The 24610-nt window shown below is 48.6% G+C and overlaps 1 protein-coding gene across 3 annotated transcripts; it reads left to right on the forward strand.

The window, feature by feature from the left end:
- Positions 1-15212: 15212 nt before the first annotated feature.
- enpp5 (ectonucleotide pyrophosphatase/phosphodiesterase 5) lies at positions 15213-24403 on the forward strand. 3 transcript variants are annotated; one of them, XM_029773586.1, is made up of 6 exons: positions 15213-15667; positions 18282-18429; positions 18917-19585; positions 20655-20807; positions 23075-23254; positions 23835-24403. In XM_029773586.1, the coding sequence occupies exons 2-6, from the start codon at positions 18300-18302 to the stop codon at positions 24227-24229; spliced, it is 1527 nt and encodes a 508-aa protein (XP_029629446.1). In that variant the 5' UTR covers positions 15213-15667; positions 18282-18299; the 3' UTR covers positions 24230-24403. The 3 variants fall into 3 exon arrangements, with proteins under 3 accessions (XP_029629446.1, XP_029629369.1, XP_029629528.1); XM_029773509.1 differs by having other exon boundaries at positions 18294-18429; XM_029773668.1 differs by lacking the exon at positions 15213-15667 and adding an exon at positions 15684-15836 and having other exon boundaries at positions 18294-18429.
- The last annotated feature ends 207 nt before the right edge of the window (positions 24404-24610 follow it).

The raw sequence follows: 24610 nt of genomic DNA on the forward strand, positions 1-24610 counted from the left end.
ACCTGTGGCTGGATAACTGACTGGCTGACTGACTGGCTGACTGACTGACTGACTGACTGGCTGGCTGGCTAGCTGGCTGACTGGCTGGCTGACTGACTGGCTGACTGGCTGGCTGGCTGACTGGATAGCTGGCTGACTGGCTGGATAGCTGGCTGACTGGATAGCTGGCTGACTGGCTGACTGGATAGCTGGCTGACTGGCTGGATAACTGTCTGGCTGGCTGACTGGCTGACTGACTGGCTGACTGACTGGCTGGATAGCTGGCTGACTGGATAGCTGGCTGACTGGCTGACTGGATAGCTGGCTGACTGGCTGACTGACTGTCTGGCTAGCTGGCTGACTGGATAGATGACTGACTGGCTGACTGGCTAGTTGGCTGGCTAGCTGACTAGCTGGCTGACTGGATAGCTGACTGGCTGGCTGACTGGATAGCTGGCTGACTGGATAGCTGACTGGCTGGATAGCTGACTAGCTGGCTGACTGGATAGCTGACTGGCTGGCTGACTGGGTAGCTGGCTGACTGGATAGCTGACTGACTGGCTGACTGGCTGGCTGGCTGACTGGATAACTGACTGGCTAACTGACTGGATAGCTGACTGGCTGACTGACTGGCTGGCTAGCAGGCTGACTGGATAGCTGACTGGCTGGCTGACTGGATAGCTGGCTGGCTGGATAGCTGACTGACTGGATAGCTGACTGGCTGGCTGACTGGATAGCTGACTGACTGGCTGACTGGATAGCTGGCTGGCTGGATAGCTGACTGGCTGACTGACTGGATAGCGGACTGGCTGGCTGACTGGATAGCTGACTGACTGGCTGACTGGATAGCTGGCTGGCTGGATAGCTGACTGGCTGACTGACTGTATAGCTGACTGGCTGGCTGACTGGATAGCTGACTGACTGGATAGCTGACTGACTGGATAGCTGACTGGCTGGCTGACTGGATAGCTGACTGGCTGGCTGACTGGATAGCTGGCTGGCTGGCTGACTGGATAGCTGGCTGGCTGGCTGACTGGCTGACTGGCTAGCTGGCTGACTGGATAACTGACTGGCTGGCTGACTGGATAGCTGACTGGATAGCTGACTGACTGGATAGCTGACTGGATAGCTGACTGACTGACTGACTAGCTGGCTGACTGGATAGCTGACTGGCTGACTGGATAGCTGACTGACTGGCTGACTGGCTAGCTGGCTGACTGGCTGACTGGATAGCTGACTGGCTGGCTGACTGGATAGCTGACTGGCTGGCTGACTGGATAGCTAGCTGGCTGGATAACTGACTGACTGGCTGACTGGATAGCTGGCTGGCTGGCTGACTGGATAGCTGGCTGACTGGCTAGCTGGCTGGCTGGATAGCTGACTGGCTGGCTGACTGGCTAGCTAGCTGACTGACTGGCTGACTGGCTAGCTGGCTGGCTGGATAACTGACTGGCTGACTGGATAGCTGGCTGGCTGGCTGACTGGATAGCTGACTGACTGTATAGCTGACTGACTGGATAGCTGGCTGACTGGATAACTGACTGGCTAACTGACTGGATAGCTGACTGGCTGACTGACTGGCTGGCTAGCAGGCTGACTGGTTAGCTGACTGGCTGGCTGACTGGATAGCTGACTGGCTGGCTGGCTGGCTGACTGGCTGGCTGGCTGGCTGACTGGATAACTGACTGGCTAACTGACTGGATAGCTGACTGGCTGACTGACTGGCTGGCTAGCAGGCTGACTGGATAGCTGACTGGCTGGCTGACTGGATAGCTGGCTGGCTGGCTGACTGGATAGCTGGCTGGCTGGATAGCTGACTGGCTGGCTGACTGGATAGCTGACTGACTGGCTGACTGGATAGCTGGCTGGCTGGATAGCTGACTGGCTGACTGACTGGATAGTGGACTGGCTGGCTGACTGGATAGCTGACTGACTGGATAGCTGACTGACTGGATAGCTGACTGGCTGGCTGACTGGATAGCCGACTGACTGGCTGACTGGATAGCTGACTGGCTGGATAGCTGACTAGCTGGCTGACTGGATAGCTGACTGGCTGGCTGACTGGATAGCTGGCTGACTGGATAGCTGACTGGCTGGAAAGCTGACTAGCTGGCTGACTGGATAGCTGACTGGCTGGCTGACTGGGTAGCTGGCTGACTGGATAGCTGACTGACTGGATAGCTGACTGGCTGGCTGACTGGCTGGCTGACTGGATAGCTGACTGACTGGATAGCTGACTGGCTGGCTGGCTAGCTAGCTGACTGACTGACTGGATATCTGACTGGCTGGCTGACTGGATAGCTGACTGACTGGCTGACTGGCTGGCTGGCTGGCTGACTGGATAACTGACTGGCTAACTGACTGGATAGCTGACTGGCTGACTGACTGGCTGGCTAGCAGGCTGACTGGATAGCTGACTGGCTGGCTGACTGGATAGCTGGCTGGCTGGATAGCTGACTGACTGGATAGCTGACTGGCTGGCTGACTGGATAGCTGACTGGATAGCTGACTGGCTGGCTGACTGGATAGCCGACTGACTGGCTGACTGGATAGCTGGCTGGCTGGATAGCTGACTGTCTGACTGACTGTATAGCTGACTGGCTGGGTGACAGGATAGCTGACTGACTGGATAGCTGATTGACTGGATAGCTGACTGGCTGGCCGACTGGATAGCTGACTGGCTGACTGGATAGCTGGCTGGCTGGATAGCTGACTGACTGGATAGCTGACTGGCTGGCTGACTGGATAGCTGACTGACTGGCTGACTGGATAGCTGGCTGGCTGGATAGCTGACTGGCTGACTGACTGGATAGCGGACTGGCTGGCTGACTGGATAGCTGACTGGCTGGCTGACTGGATAGCTGACTGGCTGGCTGACTGGATAGCTGGCTGGCTGGATAGCTGACTGACTGGATAGCTGACTGGCTGGCTGACTGGATAGCTGACTGACTGGCTGACTGGATAGCTGGCTGGCTGGATAGCTGACTGGCTGACTGACTGGATAGCGGACTGGCTGGCTGACTGGATAGCTGACTGGCTGGCTGACTGGATAGCTGACTGGCTGGCTGACTGGATAGCCGACTGACTGGCTGACTGGATAGCTGGCTGGCTGGATAGCTGACTGGCTGACTGACTGTATAGCTGACTGGCTGGCTGACTGGATAGCTGACTGACTGGATAGCTGATTGACTGGATAGCTGACTGGCTGGCCGACTGGATAGCTGGCTGGCTGACTGGCTGACTGGCTAGCTGGCTGACTGGATAACTGACTGGCTGGCTGACTGGATAGCTGACTGGATAGCTGACTGACTGGATAGCTGACTGGATAGCTGACTGACTGACTGACTAGCTGGCTGACTGACTGGCTGACTGGATAGCTGGCTGGCTGGCTGACTGGATAGCTGGCTGACTGGCTAGCTGGCTGACTGGATAGCTGACTGGCTGGCTGACTGGCTAGCTAGCTGACTGACTGGCTGACTGGCTAGCTGGCTGGCTGGATAACTGACTGGCTGACTGGATAGCTGGCTGGCTGGCTGACTGGATAGCTGACTGACTGGATAGCTGACTGACTGGATAGCTGACTGGCTGGCTGACTGGATAGCCGACTGACTGGCTGACTGGATAGCTGGCTGGCTGGATAGCTGACTGGCTGACTGACTGTATAGCTGACTGGCTGGCTGACTGGATAGCTGACTGACTGGATAGCTGACTGACTGGATAGCTGACTGGCTGGCTGACTGGATAGCTGGCTGGCTGGCTGACTGGATAGCTGGCTGGCTGGCTGACTGGCTGACTGGCTAGCTGGCTGACTGGATAACTGACTGGCTGGCTGACTGGATAGCTGACTGGATAGCTGACTGACTGGATAGCTGACTGACTGACTGACTGGCTGGCTGACTGGATAGGTGACTGGCTGACTGGATAGCTGACTGACTGGCTGACTGGCTAGCTGGCTGACTAGCTGACTGGATAGCTGACTGGCTGGCTGACTGAATAGCTGACTGGCTGGCTGACTGGATAGCTGGCTGGCTGGATAACTGACTGACTGGCTGACTGGATAGCTGGCTGGCTGGCTGACTGGATAGCTGGCTGACTGGCTAGCTGGCTGGCTGGATAGCTGACTGACTGGCTGACTGGCTAGCTGGCTGGCTGGATAACTGACTGGCTGGCTGACTGGATAGCTGACTGACTGGATAGCTGGCAGACTGACTGGCTAGCTTATGGCTGACTGGCTGGATGACTGGCTGACTGACTGGATGACTTGCTGACTGACTGGCTGACTGGTTGATTGACTGACTTACTGGCTGACTGACTAGCTGGCTGACTGTCCAGCTGGCTAATTGACTGGCTAGTTGACTGACTGCCTGACTGGGTAACTGACTGATTGGCTGACTGACTGAATGAATCACTGGCTGACTGGCTAGGCTGCTAACAAGCTAACTGGCTGGCTGACTGGCAGGCTGACTGGCTAGGTTGCTAACAAGCTAACTTGCTGGCTGACTGGCTGGCTGACTGGCTAGGTCGCTAACAAGCTAACTGGCTGGCTGACTGGCTAGGTTGCTAACAAGCTAACTGGCTGACTGGCAAGCTGACTGGCTGTTTGACTGGCTAGCTGACTGACTGAATTAATAAATGGCTGACCAACATCAACATAATGGGAACAACATCAACATCATGGGAACAACATCAACATCATGGGAACAACATCAACATAATGGGAACAACATCAACATCATGGGAACAACATCATGGGAACAACATCATGGGAACAACATCATGGGAACAACATCATGGGAACAACGTCAACATAATGGGAACAACATCAACATCATGGGAACAACATCATGGGTACAACATCATGGGAACAACATCAACATCATGGGAACAACATCATGGGAACAACATCATGGGTACAACATCATGGGAACAACATCAACATCATGGGAACAACATCATGGGAACAACATCATGGGAACAACATCATGGGAACAACATCAACATCATGGGTACAACATCATGGGAACAACATCATGGGAACAACATCAACATCATGGGAACAACATCATGGGAACAACATCATGGGAACAACATCAACATCATGGGAACAACATCAACATCATGTGAACAACATCATGGGAACAACATCATGGGAACAACATCATGGGAACAACATCAACATCATGGGAACAACATCAACATCATGTGAACAACATCATGGGAACAACATCATGGGAACAACATCATGGGAACAACATCAACATCATGGGAACAACATCATGGGTACAACATCATGGGAACAACATCATGGGAACAACATCATGGGAACAACATCAACATCATGGGAACAACATCAACATCATGGGAACAACATCATGGGTACAACATCATGGGTACAACATCATGGGAACAACATCAACATCATGTGAACAACATCATGGGAACAACATCATGGGAACAACATCATGGGTACAACATCATGGGAACAACATCATGGGAACAACATCATGGGAACAACATCAACATCATGGGAACAACATCATGGGTACAACATCATGGGAACAACATCAACATCATGGGAACAACATCATCGGAACAACATCATGGGAACAACATCAACATCATGGGTACAACATCATGGGAACAACATCATGGGAACAACATCATGGGAACAACATCAACATCATGGGAACAACATCAACATCATGTGAACAACATCATGGGAACAACATCATGGGAACAACATCATGGGAACAACATCAACATCATGGGAACAACATCATGGGAACAACATCATGGGAACAACATCAACATCATGGGAACAACATCAACATCATGGGAACAACATCATGGGTACAACATCATGGGTACAACATCATGGGAACAACATCAACATCATGTGAACAACATCATGGGAACAACATCATGGGAACAACATCATGGGTACAACATCATGGGAACAACATCATGGGAACAACATCATGGGAACAACATCAACATCATGGGAACAACATCATGGGTACAACATCATGGGAACAACATCATGGGAACAACATCAACATCATGGGAACAACATCATGGGTACAACATCATGGGTACAACATCATGGGAACAACATCATGGGAACAACATCATGGGAACAACATCATGGGAACAACATCAACATCATGGGAACAACATCATGGGTACAACATCATGGGAACAACATCATGGGAACAACATCAACATCATGGGAACAACATCATGGGTACAACATCATGGGTACAACATCATGGGAACAACATCATGGGAACAACATCAACATCATGGGAACAACATCATGGGAACAACATCATGGGAACAACATCATGGGTACAACATCATGGGAACAACATCAACATCATGGGAACAACATCATGGGAACAATATCATGGGAACAACATCAACATCATGGGTACAACATCATGGGAACAACATCATGGGTACAACATCAACATCATGGGAACAACATCATGGGAACAACATCATGGGAACAACATCAACATCATGGGAACAACATCATGGGAACAACATCCTGGGAACAACATCATGAGAACAACATCATGGGAACATCATCAACATCATGGGAACAACATCATGGGAACAACATCATTTGGTGGTGGTGGTGTCTCTGTTCCCATAGTAATATTCTAGGACCTGGTGGTGGTGGTGGTGTCTCTGTTCCCATAGTAATAGTCTAGGACCTGGTGGTGGTGGTGTCTCTGTTCCCATAGTAATAGTCTAGGACCTGGTGGTGGTGGTGGTGTCTCTGTTCCCATAGTAATAGTCTAGGACCTGGTGGTGGTGGTGTCTCTGTTCCCATAGTAATAGTCTAGGACCTGGTGGTGGTGGTGTCTCTGTTCCCATAGTAATAGTCTAGGACCTGGTGGTGGTGGTGGTGTCTCTGTTCCCATAGTAATAGTCTAAGACCTGGTGGTGGTGGTGTCTCTGTTCCCATAGTAATAGTCTAGGACCTGGTGGTGGTGGTGGTGTCTCTGTTCCCATATTAATAGTCTAGGACCTGGTGGTGGTGGTGGTGTCTCTGTTCCCATAGTAATAGTCTAGGACCTGGTGGTGGTGGTGGTGTCTCTGTTCCCATAGTAATAGTCTAGGACCTGGTGGTAGTGGTGTCTCTGTTCCCATAGTAATAGTCTAGGACCTGGTGGTGGTGGTGGTGTCTCTGTTCCCATAGTAATAGTCTAGGACCTGGTGGTGGTGGTGGTGTCTCTGTTCCCATAGTAATAGTCTAGGACCTGGTGGTGGTGGTGGTGTCTCTGTTCCCATAGTAATAGTCTAGGACCTGGTGGTGGTGGTGGTGTCTCTGTTCCAATAGTAATAGTCTAGGACCTGGTGGTGGTGGTGGTGTCTCTGTTCCCATAGTAATAGTCTAGGACCTGGTGGTGGTGGTGGTGTCTCTGTTCCAATAGTAATAGTCTAGGACCTGGTGGTGGTGGTGGTGTCTCTGTTCCCATAGTAATAGTCTAGGACCTGGTGGTGGTGGTGGTGGTGTCTCTGTTCCCATAGTAATAGTCTAGGACCTGGTGGTGGTGGTGTCTCTGTTTCCATAGTAATAGTCTAGGACGTGGTGGTGGTGGTGGTGGTGTCTCTGTTCCCATAGTAATAGTCTAGGACCTGGTGGTGGTGGTGGTGGTGTCTCTGTTCCCATAGTAATAGTCTAGGACCTGGTGGTGGTGGTGTCTCTGTTCCCATAGTAATAGTCTAGGACCTGGTTGTGGTGGTGGTGTCTCTGTTCCCATAGTAATAGTCTAGGACCTGGTGGTGGTGGTGGTGTCTCTGTTCCAATAGTAATAGTCTAGGACCTGGTGGTGGTGGTGGTGTCTCTGTTCCCATAGTAATAGTCTAGGACCTGGTGGTGGTGGTGGTGTCTCTGTTCCCATAGTAATAGTCTAGGACCTGGTGGTGGTGGTGTCTCTGTTCCCATAGTAATAGTCTAGGACCTGGTGGTGGTGGTGGTGTCTCTGTTCCCATAGTAATAGTCTAGGACCTGGTGGTGGTGGTGGTGTCTCTGTTCCAATAGTAATAGTCTAGGACCTGGTGGTGGTGGTGGTGTCTCTGTTCCCATAGTAATAGTCTAGGACCTGGTGGTGGTGGTGGTGTCTCTGTTCCAATAGTAATAGTCTAGGACCTGGTGGTGGTGGTGGTGTCTCTGTTCCCATAGTAATAGTCTAGGACCTGGTGGTGGTGGTGGTGTCTCTGTTCCCATAGTAATAGTCTAGGACCTGGTGGTGGTGGTGGTGGTGTCTCTGTTCCCATAGTAATAGTCTAGGACCTGGTGGTGGTGGTGTCTCTGTTCCCATAGTAATAGTCTAGGACCTGGTGGTGGTGGTGGTGGTGTCTCTGTTCCCATAGTAATAGTCTAGGACCTGGTGGTGGTGGTGGTGGTGTCTCTGTTCCCATAGTAATAGTCTAGGACCTGGTGGTGGTGGTGTCTCTGTTCCCATAGTAATAGTCTAGGACCTGGTGGTGGTGGTGGTGGTGTCTCTGTTCCCATAGTAATAGTCTAGGACCTGGTGTTGGTGGTGGTGTCTCTGTTCCCATAGTAATAGTCTAGGACCTGGTGGTGGTGATGGTGTCTCTGTTCCCATGATCACTGTTATCATTGATACTCCACCACCAGGTCCTAGACTCTATCTGTGAATTATTTTTTATTTGTATTTTTTTTTATAACCTTTATTTTATCAGGGAGTCATACTGAGACCAAAGTCTATTTTACAAATGAGCCCTGAATTACATAAATTACAGAAAATTCACACATCAATATAAATTCAACATGCAGGCAGAAAGAACACATTCACCAGTAATTCGATCCTCAATCAGCTTCCTGAATCGACCTCGAGACACCACAGCAGAGCTGCAGTAAGATCCTCCATTTTTTTATTTTAGTTTTTTATTTCACCTTTATTTAACCAGGTAGGCTAGTTGAGACAAGTTCTCATTTACAACTGCGACATGGCCAAGTTAAAGCAAAGTAGTTTGACTTAAACAACAACACAGAGTTACACATGGGATAAACAAACGTACACAATAGAAAAAAATCTATATGCAGTTTGTGTAAATGAGGTAAGATTAGGGAGGTTGGCAATAAATAGGCCATAGTGGCAAAATAATTGCATTTTAGCATTAACACTAGAGTGATAGATGTGCAGATGATGATGTGCAAGTAGGGATACTGGGGTTTAAAAGAGCAAAAATCAATAACAGTATGGGGATGAGGTAGTTGGGTGGGCTATTTACAGATGGGCTACGTACAGGTGCAGTGATCGGTAAACTGTTCTGACAGCTGATGCTTAAAGTTAGTGAGGGAGATATAAGACTCCAGCTTCAGTGATATTTGCAATTCGTTCCAGTGATTGGCAGCAGAGAACTGGCAGGAAAGGTTCTGTATTGATGCTTTGCCTGTTTGATGGTTCCTCAGAGGGCATAGCGGGATTTCTTAGAAGCTTCCGGGTTAGAGTCCCTCTCCTTGAAAGCGGCAGCTCTAGCCTTTAGCTCAGTGCGGATGTTGCCTGTAATCCATGGCTTCTGGTTGGGGTATGTACGTACTGTCACTGTGGGGACGACATCATCTCTGCACTTATTGAAGAAGCCAAACAGTCCTGTAGCTTAGCATCTGCTTCATCTGACCATTTTTTTATTGATCTAGTCACTGGTGCATTTTGCTTGTAAGCAGGAATCAGGAGGATAGAATTATAGTCAGATTTGCCAAATGGAGGGCGAGGGAGAGCTTTGTATGCATCTGTGTCTGTGGGGTAAAGGTGGGCCAGAGTTTTTTCCCCCTCTGGTCACACATTTAACATGCTGATAGAAATTTGGTAGAACGGATTTAAGTTTCCCTGCATTAAAGTCCCCGGCTACTAGGAGCGCCATCTCTGGGTGAGCGTTTTCTTATTTTCTTATGGTGGAATAGAGCTCATTCAATGCTGTCTTAGTGCCAGCCTCAGTCTGTGGTGGTATGTAAACAGCTACGAAAAATACAGATGAAAACTCTCTAGGTAGGTTGTGTGGTCTACAGTTTATCATGAGATACTCTACCTCAGGTGAGCAATAGCTCGAGGCTTCCTTAGATAATGTGCACCAGCTGTTATTTACAAAAATAGATAGTCCGCCGCTCCTTGTCTTACCAGATGCCGCTGTTCTATCCTGCCGGTGCAGCGTATAACCATCCAGCTGTATGTTGTGTCATCGTTCAGCCACGTCTCCGTGAAGCATAAGATGTTACAGTTTTGAATGTCCCGTTGGTAGTTTAATCTTCCGCGTAGGTCATCTATTTTATTATCCAAAGATTGCATGTTTGCTCGCAGAATGGAAGGAAGTGGAGGTTTATTCGATCGCCAACAAATTCCCAGAAGGCAGCCCCGCCCTCCGGCCCCTTTTTCACCGCCGCCTCTTCATGCAAATCACGGGGATCTGGGCCTGTTCCTGAGAAAGCAGTATATCGTTTGCCTTGGTCTGATCAGACTCATTAAAGGAAAAGAAGGATTCTGCCAGTCCGTGGTGAGTAATCACAGTCCTGATGTCCAGAAGTTATTTTCTGTCATAAGAGACGGTAGCGGCAACATTATGTACAAAAATAAGTTTAAAAAAAATAAGTTACAAACAACGCAAATAAACAATTGGTTGGGGACACGTAGAACGTCAGCCTTTTTCTCCGGCGCCATTAAAGTGTTGAGGGTTTGAATGGTGTTCCAGAAGAGTACATGGTGGCGGATTGGTCTTCACTGCAGGCTGCAGGGGTTGCCTTTCACTAGCAGGACCCCGATATTTTAAAGGTTAAGAAGTTGGACTTTGTGGCCTTTATAGCTATGGTGATTAATGGCACTGCCAAGGTGGAGAGAAGGTCCAGGAACATAGATATTATTGTGGATACGGCAGAGCGGTTGCTGGTGTCTACCCCCCCAAATAAAATAATAATTCAAGACACTATTTATATGTGACAAGGCAATGACACAGTATTTTGTGGTGCAAGAACTGGCCATACGCGTTAGCTTATGTTACAGTCTTACATTACCTAGCTAGCTAACTGGCTATCAGCAGCCAAGGACGTTTGCTAGCTTTATTTGTGCATATTTGTTTGTGCTCTGATTACATCATGTTTTCTAGGTCATCAATTTACACATGATGACTTCAGCCGTAATATGAAAAACCGTACTTGGCAAAATATAACTATGTAGATGTCCTCGCGTGTTGGTTAGCTATCTAGCTAACGTTAGTTCTCATCTTTCACTATTTAACAGTAACATGCAAAACACAAAAAAACAGAACAGCCAGAGGGATTCCACAAAGAAATAAGGGAAAAAATGAAATAATGCAAATCCACATTACATCAATTCAAATACAGACATGTAATGAATATTTTTTTTTTTACATTTATTTTGTGTATACGTTTTAATGATTCTATATAGTTTTCCAAATCAGATATCAAATCAAATCAAAGCTTCATCAATTTTGATTTGTGTATGAAACATTTTCTTGATAAAATAAAAAGATTTATGACATTTTCACTTTAAATTGTGGAATCAGTATTGTAAAATAACATGTCAAACTTAGATATTTCAATGGTTGTATGCATGTATGACAGAATAAGTGTTCAATAGATTCAGTTTCTAGTTCACAAAAACTGCATTCACTGGTAACATCGGGTATTTATTTAGAAATCAAGCTATTACACGGATAGAATCTGTCACGACTTCTGCCGAAGTCGAAGCCTCTCGTTGTCTTCTCGCCGTCACTGATCCATTTTTCATTTTCCATTGGTTTTGTCGGGTTTATCGACACACCTGGTTTCAATTACATTTTACATTTTAGTCATTTAGCAGACGCTCTTACCCAGAGCGACTTACAGTAGTGAATGCATACATTTCATTTCATGCCATTCACATGGATATCGCTTACTCTTACTGTTATAACGTCAGAAATTGGCTAGCTAGCTTTTCCCCCTTTTCGTTAGCTAGCTATCTTTCAGCTGACTGGTGTTAGCTAGCTATTTTTCAGCTGACTGGCGTTAGCTAGCTAGCTTTCAGCTGACTGGTGTTAGCTAGCTATCTTTCAGCTGACTGGCGTTAGCTAGCTAGCTTTCAGCTGACTGGCGTTAGCTAGCTAGCTTTCAGCTGACTGGCGTTAGCTAGCTGCAGAGGCTAGCTACTGGACTTTGTACAAGCAAGCTAACCGTAGCTAGGTAATGTTAGCTACCTAGCTAATCAATATATCTGTTTGCATTTATTGATTAACCTCAGTTTGAATACCATCATATATATATATATATATATATAGCTACAGTAACTTAGGTTTGTTCACGTGCATGTATGACTGGCAGCCTGGTGCAAGCCTAGGTTGAAGTTGACATGTGACAATAATTGTATTTATTTCCTAATTTGAACGACCCTGTTAAAAATCTGGTTTGTGGTTCTCGGTAACAGCCGGATGGCAGGGAGTGTGGTGTGTACCAGAGGCAGGGTGTGTACCAGAGGCAGGGTGTGTACCAGAGGCAGGGTGTGTACCAGAGGCAGGGTGTGTACCAGAGGCAGGGTGTGTACCGTGCACCAGAGGCAGGGAGTGTGGTGTGCACCAGAGGCAGGGAGTGTACCAGAGGCAGGGTGTGTGGTGTGTACCAGAGGCAGAGAGTGTGGAGTGTACACCTGCGGCGTTCTGGATGAGTTGTAGGGGTTTAATGGCACAGGCAGGGAGCCCAGCCAACAGCGAGTTGCAGTAATCCAGACGGGAGATGACAAGTGCCTGGATTAGGACCTGCGCCGCTTCCTGTGTGAGGCAGGGTCGTACTCTGCGAATGTTGTAGAGCATGAACCTACAGGATCGGGTCACCGCCTTGATGTTAGTGGAGAACGACAGGGTGTTGTCCAGGGTCACGCCAAGGTTCTTAGCACTCTGGGAGGAGGACACAAGGGAGTTGTCAACCGTGATGGCGATATCATGGAACGGGCAGTCCTTCCCCGGGAGGAAGAGCAGCTCCGTCTTGCCGAGGTTCAGCTTGAGGTGGTGATCCGTCATCCACACTGATATGTCTGCCAGACATGCAGAGATGCGATTCGCCACCTGGTTATCAGAAGGGGGAAAGGAGAAGATTAATTGTGTGTCGTCTGCGTAGCAATGATAGGAGAGACCATGTGAGGATATGACAGAGCCAAGTGACTTGGTGTATAGCGAGAATAGGAGAGGGCCTAGAACAGAGCCCTGGGGGACACCAGTGGTGAGAGCACGTGGTGCGGAGACAGATTCTCGCCACGCCACCTGGTAGGAGCGACCTGTCAGGTAGGACGCAATCCAAGCGTGGGCTGCGCCGGAGATGCCCAACTCGGAGAGGGTGGAGAGGAGGATCTGATGGTTCACAGTATCAAAGGCAGCAGATAGGTCTAGAAGGATGAGAGCAGAGGAGAGAGAGTTAGCTTTAGCAGTGCGGAGAGCCTCCTTGACACAGAGAAGAGCAGCCTCAGTTGAATGCCCAGTCTTGAAACCTGACTGATTAGGATCAAGAAGGTCATTCTGAGAGAGACAGCAGGAGAGCTGGCCAAGGACGGCACGTTCACGAGTTTTGGAGAGAAAAGAAAGAAGGGATACTGGTCTGTAGTTGTTGACATCGGAGGGATCGAGTGTAGGTTTTTTCAGAAGGGGTGCAACTCTCGCTCTCTTGAAGACGGAAGGGACGTAGCCAGTGGTCAAGGATGAGTTGATGAGCGAGGTGAGGTAGGGGAGAAGGTCTCCGGAAATGGTCTGGAGAAGAGAGGAGGGGATAGGGTCAAGTGGGCAGGTTGTTGGGCGGCCGGCCGTCACAAGACGCGAGATTTCATCTGGAGAGAGAGGGGAGAAAGAGGTCAAAGCACAGGGTAGGGCAGTGTGAGCAGGACCAGCGGTGTCGTTTGACTTAGCAAACGAGGATCGGATGTCGTCAACCTTCTTTTCAAAATGGTTGACGAAGTCATCCGCAGAGAGGGAAGGGGGGGGGGAGGAGGATTCAGGAGGGAGGAGAAGGTAGCAAAGAGCTTCCTAGGGTTAGAGGCAGATGCTTGGAATTTAGAGTGGTAGAAAGTGGCTTTAGCAGCAGAGACAGAAGAGGAAAATGTAGAGAGGAGGGAGTGAAAGGATGCCAGGTCCGCAGGGAGGCGAGTTTTCCTCCATTTCCGCTCGGCTGCCTGGAGCCCTGTTCGGGCACCACACTCCCAGAGGCAGGGAGTGTGGTGTGTACCAGAGGCACACTTATCAAGAGAACATCCCTTGTCATCCCTAATGCCTCAGATCTGGCGGACTGACTAAACACAAATGCTTTGTTTGCAAATGATGTGTGTGTTTGACTGTGCCCCTGGCTATCAGTAAAAAAAATGTATTTAAAAAAATGGTGCCGTCTGATTTGCCTTTATATAAGGAATTTGAAATTATTTATACTTTTACTTTTGATACTTAAGTATATTGTATCAATTATATTTACATTTGATACAGAAGTATATGTAAAACCAAATACTTTTAGATTTTTCCTCAAGTAGTATTTTACTGGGTGACTTTTACTTTTTCTTGAGTCATTTTCTATTAAGGTATCTTTACTTTTACTCAAGTATGACAATTGTGTACTTTTTCCACCACTGGTTTTAAAGCACATTTTCTTGCAATTCTATAATTTTTTTCCATGTCTAATGTGTATTCATGTGATATTTGAGTGACTCGAACATTACTACAATATATATGGGCTAAAAAACGTTAGCTTGCTTGGGATAGTTGATCTGGACATTTCTGACAAGGTATAAATATCTCTCTAAGGTCTGTACTGACTGACATGACAAGAGGAACTGATGATGCACTTCCCAATGACTGACATGACAAGAGGAACTGATGATGCACTTCCCAATGACTGACATGACAAGAGGAACTGATGATGCACTTCCCAATGACTGACATGACAAGAGGAACTGATGATGCACTTCCCAATTTAGACAGTTCACCTTGTCCTTTATACTATTACAACTTACGTAAGTTGATAGCTGGACTGAGTTCCTTAACAAAAAGAAAGTGTTTTTATTATATATATATATATATATATTTATATTACCACTATTAATATATATAAAAATTGGGGGGGACCCCGCGCCCCTCCAGCTGATCTTGCGTGCCCCCCACGGGGCGCACCCCACAGTTTGGGAACCACTGGGCTACAGTGTCCCCTCCCCCGAGTGCACGTTTGTTGGGTGGGCCTAGCACTACACAGCTGATTCAACTAACCAACTCATCATCAAGTTAGGAATATTTGGGGTGGGGGCAGGACCGAGTTTGAGAAAACCTGCGGTAGGGCTCGGTACCGTCGGCAGGGTGTACGTCTACGGTAGACGACAGTGTGTCTGGGTAATGAATACAGAGGTCCATTACGTCATTCAGACAGGTGCTTTTTTTACTTGGTGTTTTTCAGACTATACAGCAGCGGTCCATTTAGCACTTGCAGCATAGCTTTTATAGTTGATGCACATCGATAACTTATATTACGCTAACATTTAGTTAAATACGATTCAGTCGCTTGAACAGAATAACATTTGAGCTTCTGTAATTGGAGACTGCTGTGTATGGACGGGACTTCCTTGTAGCAACACTGTTTATTTGTGCGTGTTGCACAAATAGAAGAGACATTTTTTTGTTGTTGCACGGAGCAGATAAGAAGGTAAGTTTGACAGCGTAGTCTTTTTTTAAATGTCCGCATTTTACAAGGACGTTTTGTAGAATGTTTAAATCTTCATCTCGACCATTCTACATTATTCTGAATGTCTGCCTTTGACCGTGTTATTGTTACACTGATGGACAGCAGTCACTTCGGGGATAGTAGCTAACAGGTGATTATGAAAAGCCATAATAATACCATTTTGCAGTAGGTAAATACCGAGCTACTGCTAGCGGTATATTGGTTACATTCCCGACTGTTGCATTATTGGGAGGTCGGTCGGTTTGTGCCCAGTAACCCTCCCAATAACTGATAGGTAAGTCGTTTAACTCGTTGTAATATGTTGTGTGTCGTGCAGCTCTCAGGGGGGTTTGCTTTAGCAGTCACTTCATATAGATTGTCATTGGTTTGTACATTTTAATAAGAGTGCAGTAATAAACATGTTGTGCAACATTATTCTACTGTAGCAATAACACAGGACTAGTAGCTGTCTCTTCTCCAAGCACATAGGCTAGGCTACTGTAGCAATAACACAATAACACAGGACTAGTAGCTGTCTCTTCTCCAAGCACATAGGCTAGGCTACTGTAGCAATAACACAGGACTGGTAGCTGTCTCTTCTCCAAGCACATAGGCTAGGCTACTGTAGCAATAACACAATAACACAGGACTAGTAGCTGTCTCTTCTCCAAGCACATAGGCTAGGCTACTGTAGCAATAACACAGGACTGGTAGCTGTCTCTTCTCCAAGCACATAGGCTAGGCTACTGTAGCAATAACACAATAACACAGGACTGGTAGCTGTCTCTTCTCCAAGCACATAGGCTAGGCTACTGTAGCAATAACACAGTACTGGTAGCTGTCTCTTCTCCAAGCATATAGGCTAGGCTACTGTAGCAATAACACAATAACACAGGACTGGTAGCTGTCTCTTCTCCAAGCACATAGGCTAGGCTACTGTAGCAATAACACAGGACTGGTAGCTGTCTCTTCTCCAAGCACATAGGCTAGGCTACTGTAGCAATAACACAATAACACAGGACTAGTAGCTGTCTCTTCTCCAAGCACATAGGCTAGGCTACTGTAGCAATAACACAGGACTGGTAGCTGTCTCTTCTCCAAGCACATAGGCTAGGCTACTGTAGCAATAACACAATAACACAGGACTGGTAGCTGTCTCTTCTCCAAGCACATAGGCTAGGCTACTGTAGCAATAACACAGGACTGGTAGCTGTCTCTTCTCCAAGCATATAGGCTAGGCTACTGTAGCAATAACACAATAACACAGGACTGGTAGCTGTCTCTTCTCCAAGCACATAGGCTAGGCTACTGTAGCAATAACACAGGACTGGTAGCTGTCTCTTCTCCAAGCACATAGGCTAGGCTACTGTAGCAATAACACAGGACTGGTAGCTGTCTCTTCTCCAAGCATATAGGCTAGGCTACTGTAGCAATAACACAATAACACAGGACTAGTAGCTGTCTCTTCTCCAAGCACATAGGCTAGGCTACTGTAGCAATAACACAATAACACAGGACTGGTAGCTGTCTCTTCTCCAAGCACATAGGCTAGGCTACTGTATCAATAACACAATAACACAGGACTGGTAGCTGTCTCTTCTCCAAGCACATAGGCTAGGCTACTGTAGCAATAACACAATAACACAGGACTGGTAGCTGTCTCTTCTCCAAGCACATAGGCTAGGCTACTGTAGCAATAACACAATAACACAGGACTAGTAGCTGTCTCTTCTCCAAGCACATAGGCTAGGCTACTGTAGCAATAACACAGGACTGGTAGCTGTCTCTTCTCCAAGCACATAGGCTAGTGGGTGATTGAAAGATGAACTGAGGTCCACACTCCAGTCCAGTTGGTGGTGGTAATGCACCTTAAAGTTGGTTGCCAACCGCCATATAAAGTCCAGAGAAGAAGAGGAAGCCTGAAGGAGGAGAGATGGCTAGAAACTAACTCTGGTTACTCTTTTATCTGTGGATTAATTGTCGGAGTAGAGGACCTTGTGCATTTCAGGTAAAATAACAACCCAATGTTTATATCCCAGGACAAATCAGCTAGCAACAGCAAGCTAGCTAGCAAAATTGGCATGAATGTTTCATGCGTTTCGACCTGTCCCCAAATTAATATAAGATGGTTCAGAGTTTGTTTTGATATTTAAACCTGCGTGTTCTGATCGCGTTTGGTGTGGATGGACAAAATCAACATCCGTTGGCGCACGAGCGTGGCTGGTCTAGTCAGCATGTTAGTGTCTGGATTACATATAACAGCCTAACCAGCTCTGCTAGGGAGAGTAAAATGGTCAGAGTGAAGTGTTCTCTCATTTGTGTCTGGAAGTAGCTAGCTAGCCGATGTTAGCCAGTTGGCAGTCAAGCACCCAAGCTATTGGTCGGTCAGAACGCTCGCATCAACTCTACTCCAAAGCCAGAGCGTCCAGTGTGCTCTGAACGCAGAGAGAGAGAGAGCGAAACGTTCTGAATTTACAAAACGGACAATCTGACAACGCTCTGCATTTTACGAACGGAGCATTTTCAACCCCAGAGTGAATTTACAAACGCACCCATTATCATTATCCTAATATTATCCTAACATAACCTCCTGCAGTCTGTATTACAGGGTGGCATGATGTTGTGGAGCGTAATGCTGGGTTGCAGCTCACAAAGAGGAGGAGGCTGCTATCTGGGATGGCTTCTGACCTTAACCCTGACCCTGCCTCTGGCCTCCCTACAGATGGACCACCATGGACACCAAGGTAGGGTCAGGGAGTAGGGGGCAGGGAGCATGGAGTAGGGTCAAGGACCTGGGAGCATGGGGCAGGGAGCATGGGGTAGGGTCAAGGGGCATGGGGTAGGGAGCATGGGGTAGGGTCAAGGACCTGGTAGCATAGGGCAGGGAGCATGGGGCAGGGAGCATGGGGCAGGGAGCATGGGGCAGGGAGCATGGGGCAGGGTCAAGGACCTGGGAGCATGGGGTAGGGAGCATGGGGTAGGGTCAAGGACCTGGTAGTATGGGGTAGGGTCAAGGGGCAGGGAGCATGGGGTAGGGTCAAGGACCTGGGAGCATGGGGTAGGGAGCAGGACCAGGGAGCAAGGGGCAGGGTCAAGGGGCAGGGAGCATGGGACAAATGCAAGAGATATACATTACCTATCCCTTTACTAGCAGTGTTGGTCCCTTTTGTTGCAGGCTTTATGTTGTCTGTTGCCATTCTAACGTTACCTTCTCCTCTCTCTACACCCCAGGCCACCCCCTCCATCCTCACCAGCAGGCCACCAGAGGGGCTCGCCCCAAGCTCCTGCTGCTGTCCTTCGACGGTTTCCGCTGGGACTACGTGGATCGCGTCCCCACCCCTAACTTCCATGCCCTGATGGAGGAAGGGTCAATAGTTGAGCAGGTTGAAAATGCCTACATCACTAAAACCTACCCTGACCACTACACCCTGGTCACCGGGCTGCACGCCGAGACGCATGGCATCGTGGGTAACGAGATGTACGACCCAGACCTTGACGCCTCCTTCTCCATGGAGACGCCTAGCGCCTACGAGCCGCGCTGGTGGGCCGGGGCAGAGCCTCTGTGGGTGACCAATCAGAAGCAAGGTGGGCGGAGTGGCGGGGTGATGTGGCCGGGGTCGGACGTGGAGATCGGAGGGGCGTACCCGTCACGCTACCTTCCGTACAACGCATCGCTGAGCTTCGAGAGGCGCGTGGAGACGATGGTCGCCTGGCTGATGGGGGAGAGGCCAGGGGAAGGGGTTCGGTCTGTGCAAGGGGGTGTGGACTTTGGCGTGTTATACTGGGAGGAGCCTGACGAGAGCGGTCACAGCCTGGGCCCAGAGAACCCTCTAATGGACGCGGTCATCGCTGACATAGACGACAAGCTGGGCTTCCTCCGCAATGAGCTGCGCAAGAACGGTCTGTACCTGCTGTCTATGTACATTATACACTTATGATCTAGATAAGGGGTCGCAAATGTTCTCTCAGCCCCCCCCCCTAATTCTATAGGCACAAGCACCGTGACAACTGTTCACCCCCCCTTCCAGCATTAAACTGTTCACCCCCCCTTCCAGCATTAAACTGTTCACCCCCCCCTTCCAGCATTAAACTGTTCACCTTCCAGCATTAAACTGTTCACCCCCCCCCCTTCCAGCATTAAACTGTTCACCCCCCCCTTCCAGCATTAAACTGTTCACCTTCCAGCATTAAACTGTTCACCTTCCAGCATTAAACTGTTCACCTGCCAGCATTAAACTGTTCACCCCCCCCCTTCCAGCGTTAAACTGTTCACCCCCCCGCTTCCAGCGTTAAACTGTTCACCCCCCTCCGCTTCCAGCGTTAAACTGTTCACCCCCCCCCTTCCAGCATTAAACTGTTCACCCCCCCCCTTCCAGCATTAAACTGTTCACCCCCCCGCTTCCAGCGTTAAACTGTTCACCCCCCTCCGCTTCCAGCGTTAAACTGTTCACCCCCCCTCCAGCATTAAACTGTTCACCCCCCCCCTTCCAGCGTTAAACTGTTCACCCCCCCTTCCAGCGTTAAACTGTTCACCCCCTTTGTTGTCAGAGAGAACATGTTGCAGGTTTAAAGCTTATTTAGTGCAATTCTACACATTTTGTCATGGGGGTGCAGAGAACATTTAGCAGGTTTAAAGCATATTTTCATGCATTTCTATTCATTTTGTCATGTTTTATGTGTACTCGTGATATTTCAGACACTTGAACATTACTACAAAATCTATAGGTTATAAAAAACGTTAGCTGACGTGGGCTAGTTGATCTGGACATTTCTGACAAGTTCTAAATATCTCTATGGTCTGTAATGACTGACATGACAAGAGGAACTGATGATGCACTACTCAATTAAGACATTTCACCTTGTACATTAATCAGTTTATCAAGAAACGCATGTCATCGATCAATTCATGAAATATTTAATTATTTTGTCAATTTAAATGTGATTAATTGTATTTTGACTGCATTCCTAGGTCTGTACGAAAGTGTGAACCTGATTGTGACCAGTGATCATGGCATGACCCAGCTGTCCAAAGACAAGGTGATTGAGCTGGACCAATACTTGGACAGAGACCTCTACACCTGGGTGGACAAGAGCCCTGTGGTGGGCATTCTACCGAGAGAAGGTAAGATCCTGGGGATTCTACCCAGAGAAGGTAAGATCCTGGGGATTCTACCCAGAGAAGGTAAGATCCTGGGGATTCTACCCAGAGAAGGTAAGATCCTGGGGATTCTACCCAGAGAAGGTAAGATCCTGGGGATTCTACCCAGAGAAGGTGAGATCCTGGGGATTCTACCCAGAGAAGGTGAGATCCTGGGGATTCTACCCAGAGAAGGTGAGATCCTGGGGATTCTACCCAGAGAAGGTGAGATCCTGGGGATTCTACCCAGAGAAGGTGAGATCCTGGGGATTCTACCTAGAGAAGGTGAGATCCTGGGGATTCTACCTAGAGAAGGTGAGATCCTGGGGATTCTACCTAGAGAAGGTGAGATCCTGGGGATTCTACCTAGAGAAGGTGAGATCCTGGGGATTCTACCTAGAGAAGGTGAGATCCTGGGGATTCTACCTAGAGAAGGTGAGATCCTGGGGATTCTACCTAGAGAAGGTGAGATCCTGGGGATTCTACCTAGAGAAGGTGAGATCCTGGGGATTCTACCTAGAGAAGGTGAGATCCTGGGGATTCTACCTAGAGAAGGTGAGATCCTGGGGATTCTACCTAGAGAAGGTGAGATCCTGGGGATTCTACCTAGAGAAGGTGAGATCCTGGGGATTCTACCTAGAGAAGGTGAGATCCTGGGGATTCTACCTAGAGAAGGTGAGATCCTGGGGATTCTACCTAGAGAAGGTGAGATCCTGGGGATTCTACCTAGAGAAGGTGAGATCCTGGGGATTCTACCTAGAGAAGGTGAGATCCTGAGAATTCTACCACCTAGAGAAGGTGAGATCCTGGGGATTCTACCACCTAGAGAAGGTAAGATCCTGGGGATTCTACCACCTAGAGAAGGTGAGATCCTGGGGATTCTACCACCTAGAGAAGGTGAGATCCTGGGGATTCTACCACCTAGAGAAGGTGAGATCCTGGGGATTCTACCACCTAGAGAAGGTGAGATCCTGGGGATTCTACCACCTAGAGAAGGTGAGATCCTGGGGATTCTACCACCTAGAGAAGGTGAGATCCTGGGGATTCTACCACCTAGAGAAGATAAGATCCTGGGGATTCTATCTAGAGAAGGTAAGATCCTGGGGATTCTACCACCTAGAGAAGGTGAGATCCTGGGGATTCTACCACCTAGAGAAGGTGAGATCCTGGGGATTCTACCACCTAGAGAAGGTGAGATCCTGGGGATTCTACCACCTAGAGAAGGTGAGATCCTGGGGATTCTACCACCTAGAGAAGGTGAGATCCTGGGGATTCTACCACCTAGAGAAGGTGAGATCCTGGGGATTCTACCACCTAGAGAAGGTGAGATCCTGGGGATTCTACCACCTAGAGAAGGTGAGATCCTGGGGATTCTACCACCTAGAGAAGGTGAGATCCTGGGGATTCTACCACCTAGAGAAGGTGAGATCCTGGGGATTCTACCACCTAGAGAAGGTGAGATCCTGGGGATTCTACCACCTAGAGAAGGTGAGATCCTGGGGATTCTACCACCTAGAGAAGGTGAGATCCTGGGGATTCTACCACCTAGAGAAGGTGAGATCCTGGGGATTCTACCACCTAGAGAAGATGAGATCCTGGGGATTCTACCCAGAGAAGGTAAGATCCTGGGGATTCTACCCAGAGAAGGTAAGATCCTGGGGATTCTACCACCTAGAGAAGGTGAGATCCTGGGGATTCTACCACCTAGAGAAGGTGAGATCCTGGGGATTCTACCACCTAGAGAAGGTGAGATCCTGGGGATTCTACCACCTAGAGAAGGTGAGATCCTGGGGATTCTACCACCTAGAGAAGGTGAGATCCTGGGGATTCTACCACCTAGAGAAGGTAAGATCCTGGGGATTCTACCACCTAGAGAAGGTAAGATCCTGGGGATTCTACCACCTAGAGAAGGTAAGATCCTGGGGATTCTACCACCTAGAGAAGGTAAGATCCTGGGGATTCTACCACCTAGAGAAGGTAAGATCCTGGGGATTCTACCACCTAGAGAAGGTAAGATCCTGGGGATTCTACCACCTAGAGAAGGTAAGATCCTGGGGATTCTACCACCTAGAGAAGGTGAGATCCTGGGGATTCTACCACCTAGAGAAGGTGAGATCCTGGGGATTCTGCCTCCTAGAGGAGGTGAGATCCTTTGCGATTCTGCCTCCTAGAGGAGGTGAGATCCTTTGGGGATTCTGTCTCCTAGAGGAGGTGAGATCCGGTGTATAGTAACTGTCTCACCTGTCCTGTAGGTAAGTTAGAGGAGGTGTACAGTGCTCTGGTGGAGGCCAATCCCAACATGGTGGTCTATAGGCGGGAGCAGATCCCCGAGCGTCTCCACTACCGTCACAACAACCGGATCATGCCCATAATTATCGAGGCCAAGGAAGGCTGGACCATCACCCAGAACAGGACCACTGGACCGCACATGTGTAAGGAAATACTTCATCAACTAAATTCCAATTTGAATTATGCTGTATTATTGTAACTCAGACTTTCACAAGGCTTTCCCTGTGGCTCAGTTGGTAGAGTGTGGTGTTTACAAACCCCAGCGTGGTGTGTGCAACGCCAGGGTTGTGGGTTCGATTCCCACGGGGGGCCAGTACAAAAATAAAAAAATGCAGGAAAAATATGTATTCACTACTGTAAGTCGCTCTGGATAACATTTACATTTTAGTCATTTTAGCAGACGCTCTTATCCAGAGTGAGTTACAGTAGTGAATGCATACATTTCATAAAAAAAAATGTCTTCCGTACTGGTCCCCCGTGGGAATCGAACCCACAACCCTGGCGTTGCAAACACCGTGCTCTACCAACTGAGCCACACGGGACAAGAGCGTCTGCTAAATGACTAAAATGTAAAAAATGTAAATCTTTATGCTGCCCGTTGGACATTTTGAGTTACCAATATTAGGATTCAGTCCACAATGACAGCTAATTAACAGTAAACATGTTCCAATGTTATAAATATGTTAATTCTATTCAACGCTGTTCTCTCTCTGTGTTTCACAGTGGGTAACCACGGCTACGACAACACCCTACCCAGCATGCATCCTGTCTTGGTGGCGCGTGGCCCCGCCTTCCGTCAGGACTACGTGAAGAGTTCCATGCGTTCCGTTGACCTCTACCCCCTCATGTGTCACATCCTGTCTGTTCGGCCCCGCCCCAACAATGGTTCTCTAGACCGGGTTAGGGACCTCCTCTCCGAGCCCGCCCCCCCCACACGCTCCACCCCCTTGGAGGTCAGATACCAGCCTTCCTTCGACACCACCCTGGGCGTGGTCCTGGGGGTTGTCATGGTGACGGGGTTCCTGGTGGTTATCGTCAAACAGATGACGCTCCGACAACTACCTAGCAGGCAGAGCGAGATGGCCCAGCCGCTATTACTTGAAGAACTACAGCTTTAGAGGAGAGGAGAGGAGAGGGGAGAGGGAGTTATGAGGAGAGGGGAGAGGGAGTTATGAGGAGAGGGGAGAGGGATTTATGAGGAGAGAAGAAGGGAGAGGAGAGGAAAGAGGAGAGTTGGCTCCGTACACCGGTAAAGGACAGTAGTTAACCAGGCTTCAGTGTGGAGGGAGGGGGGGAGAGAAGGGGAGGGGGGGAGAGGAGAGGAGAAGGAGGAGGAGGGGGGGAGAGGAGAGGAGAGAAGGGGAGGAGAGGAGGAGGGGGGGAGGAGGAGGAGGAGGAGAGAGGAGGAGGGGGGAGAGGAGTGAAGTGTGGCTTTGTTCTGATGGTTATTTTGTTGTTAATGTCATCAGAGAGGAGCAGTCACAATAAGAACCAATAGT

Source organism: Salmo trutta, chromosome 1 (assembly GCF_901001165.1).
Source record: "Salmo trutta chromosome 1, fSalTru1.1, whole genome shotgun sequence".
NCBI classification, from domain to species: Eukaryota; Metazoa; Chordata; class Actinopteri; order Salmoniformes; family Salmonidae; genus Salmo; species Salmo trutta.

What these genes read in the sequence shown, in the direction of transcription:
- enpp5 (XM_029773586.1), top strand. Translation starts at nt 18,300, where the DNA reads ATGATGTTGTGGAGCGTAATGCTGGGTTGCAGCTCACAAAGAGGAGGA. An exon ending in GGGCATTCTACCGAGAGAAG is followed by an intron (nt 20,808 to 23,074) that starts GTAAGATCCTGG and finishes CCTGTCCTGTAG; the next exon opens with GTAAGTTAGAGGAGGTGTAC. An exon ending in GACCACTGGACCGCACATGT is followed by an intron (nt 23,255 to 23,834) that starts GTAAGGAAATAC and finishes TGTGTTTCACAG; the next exon opens with TGGGTAACCACGGCTACGAC.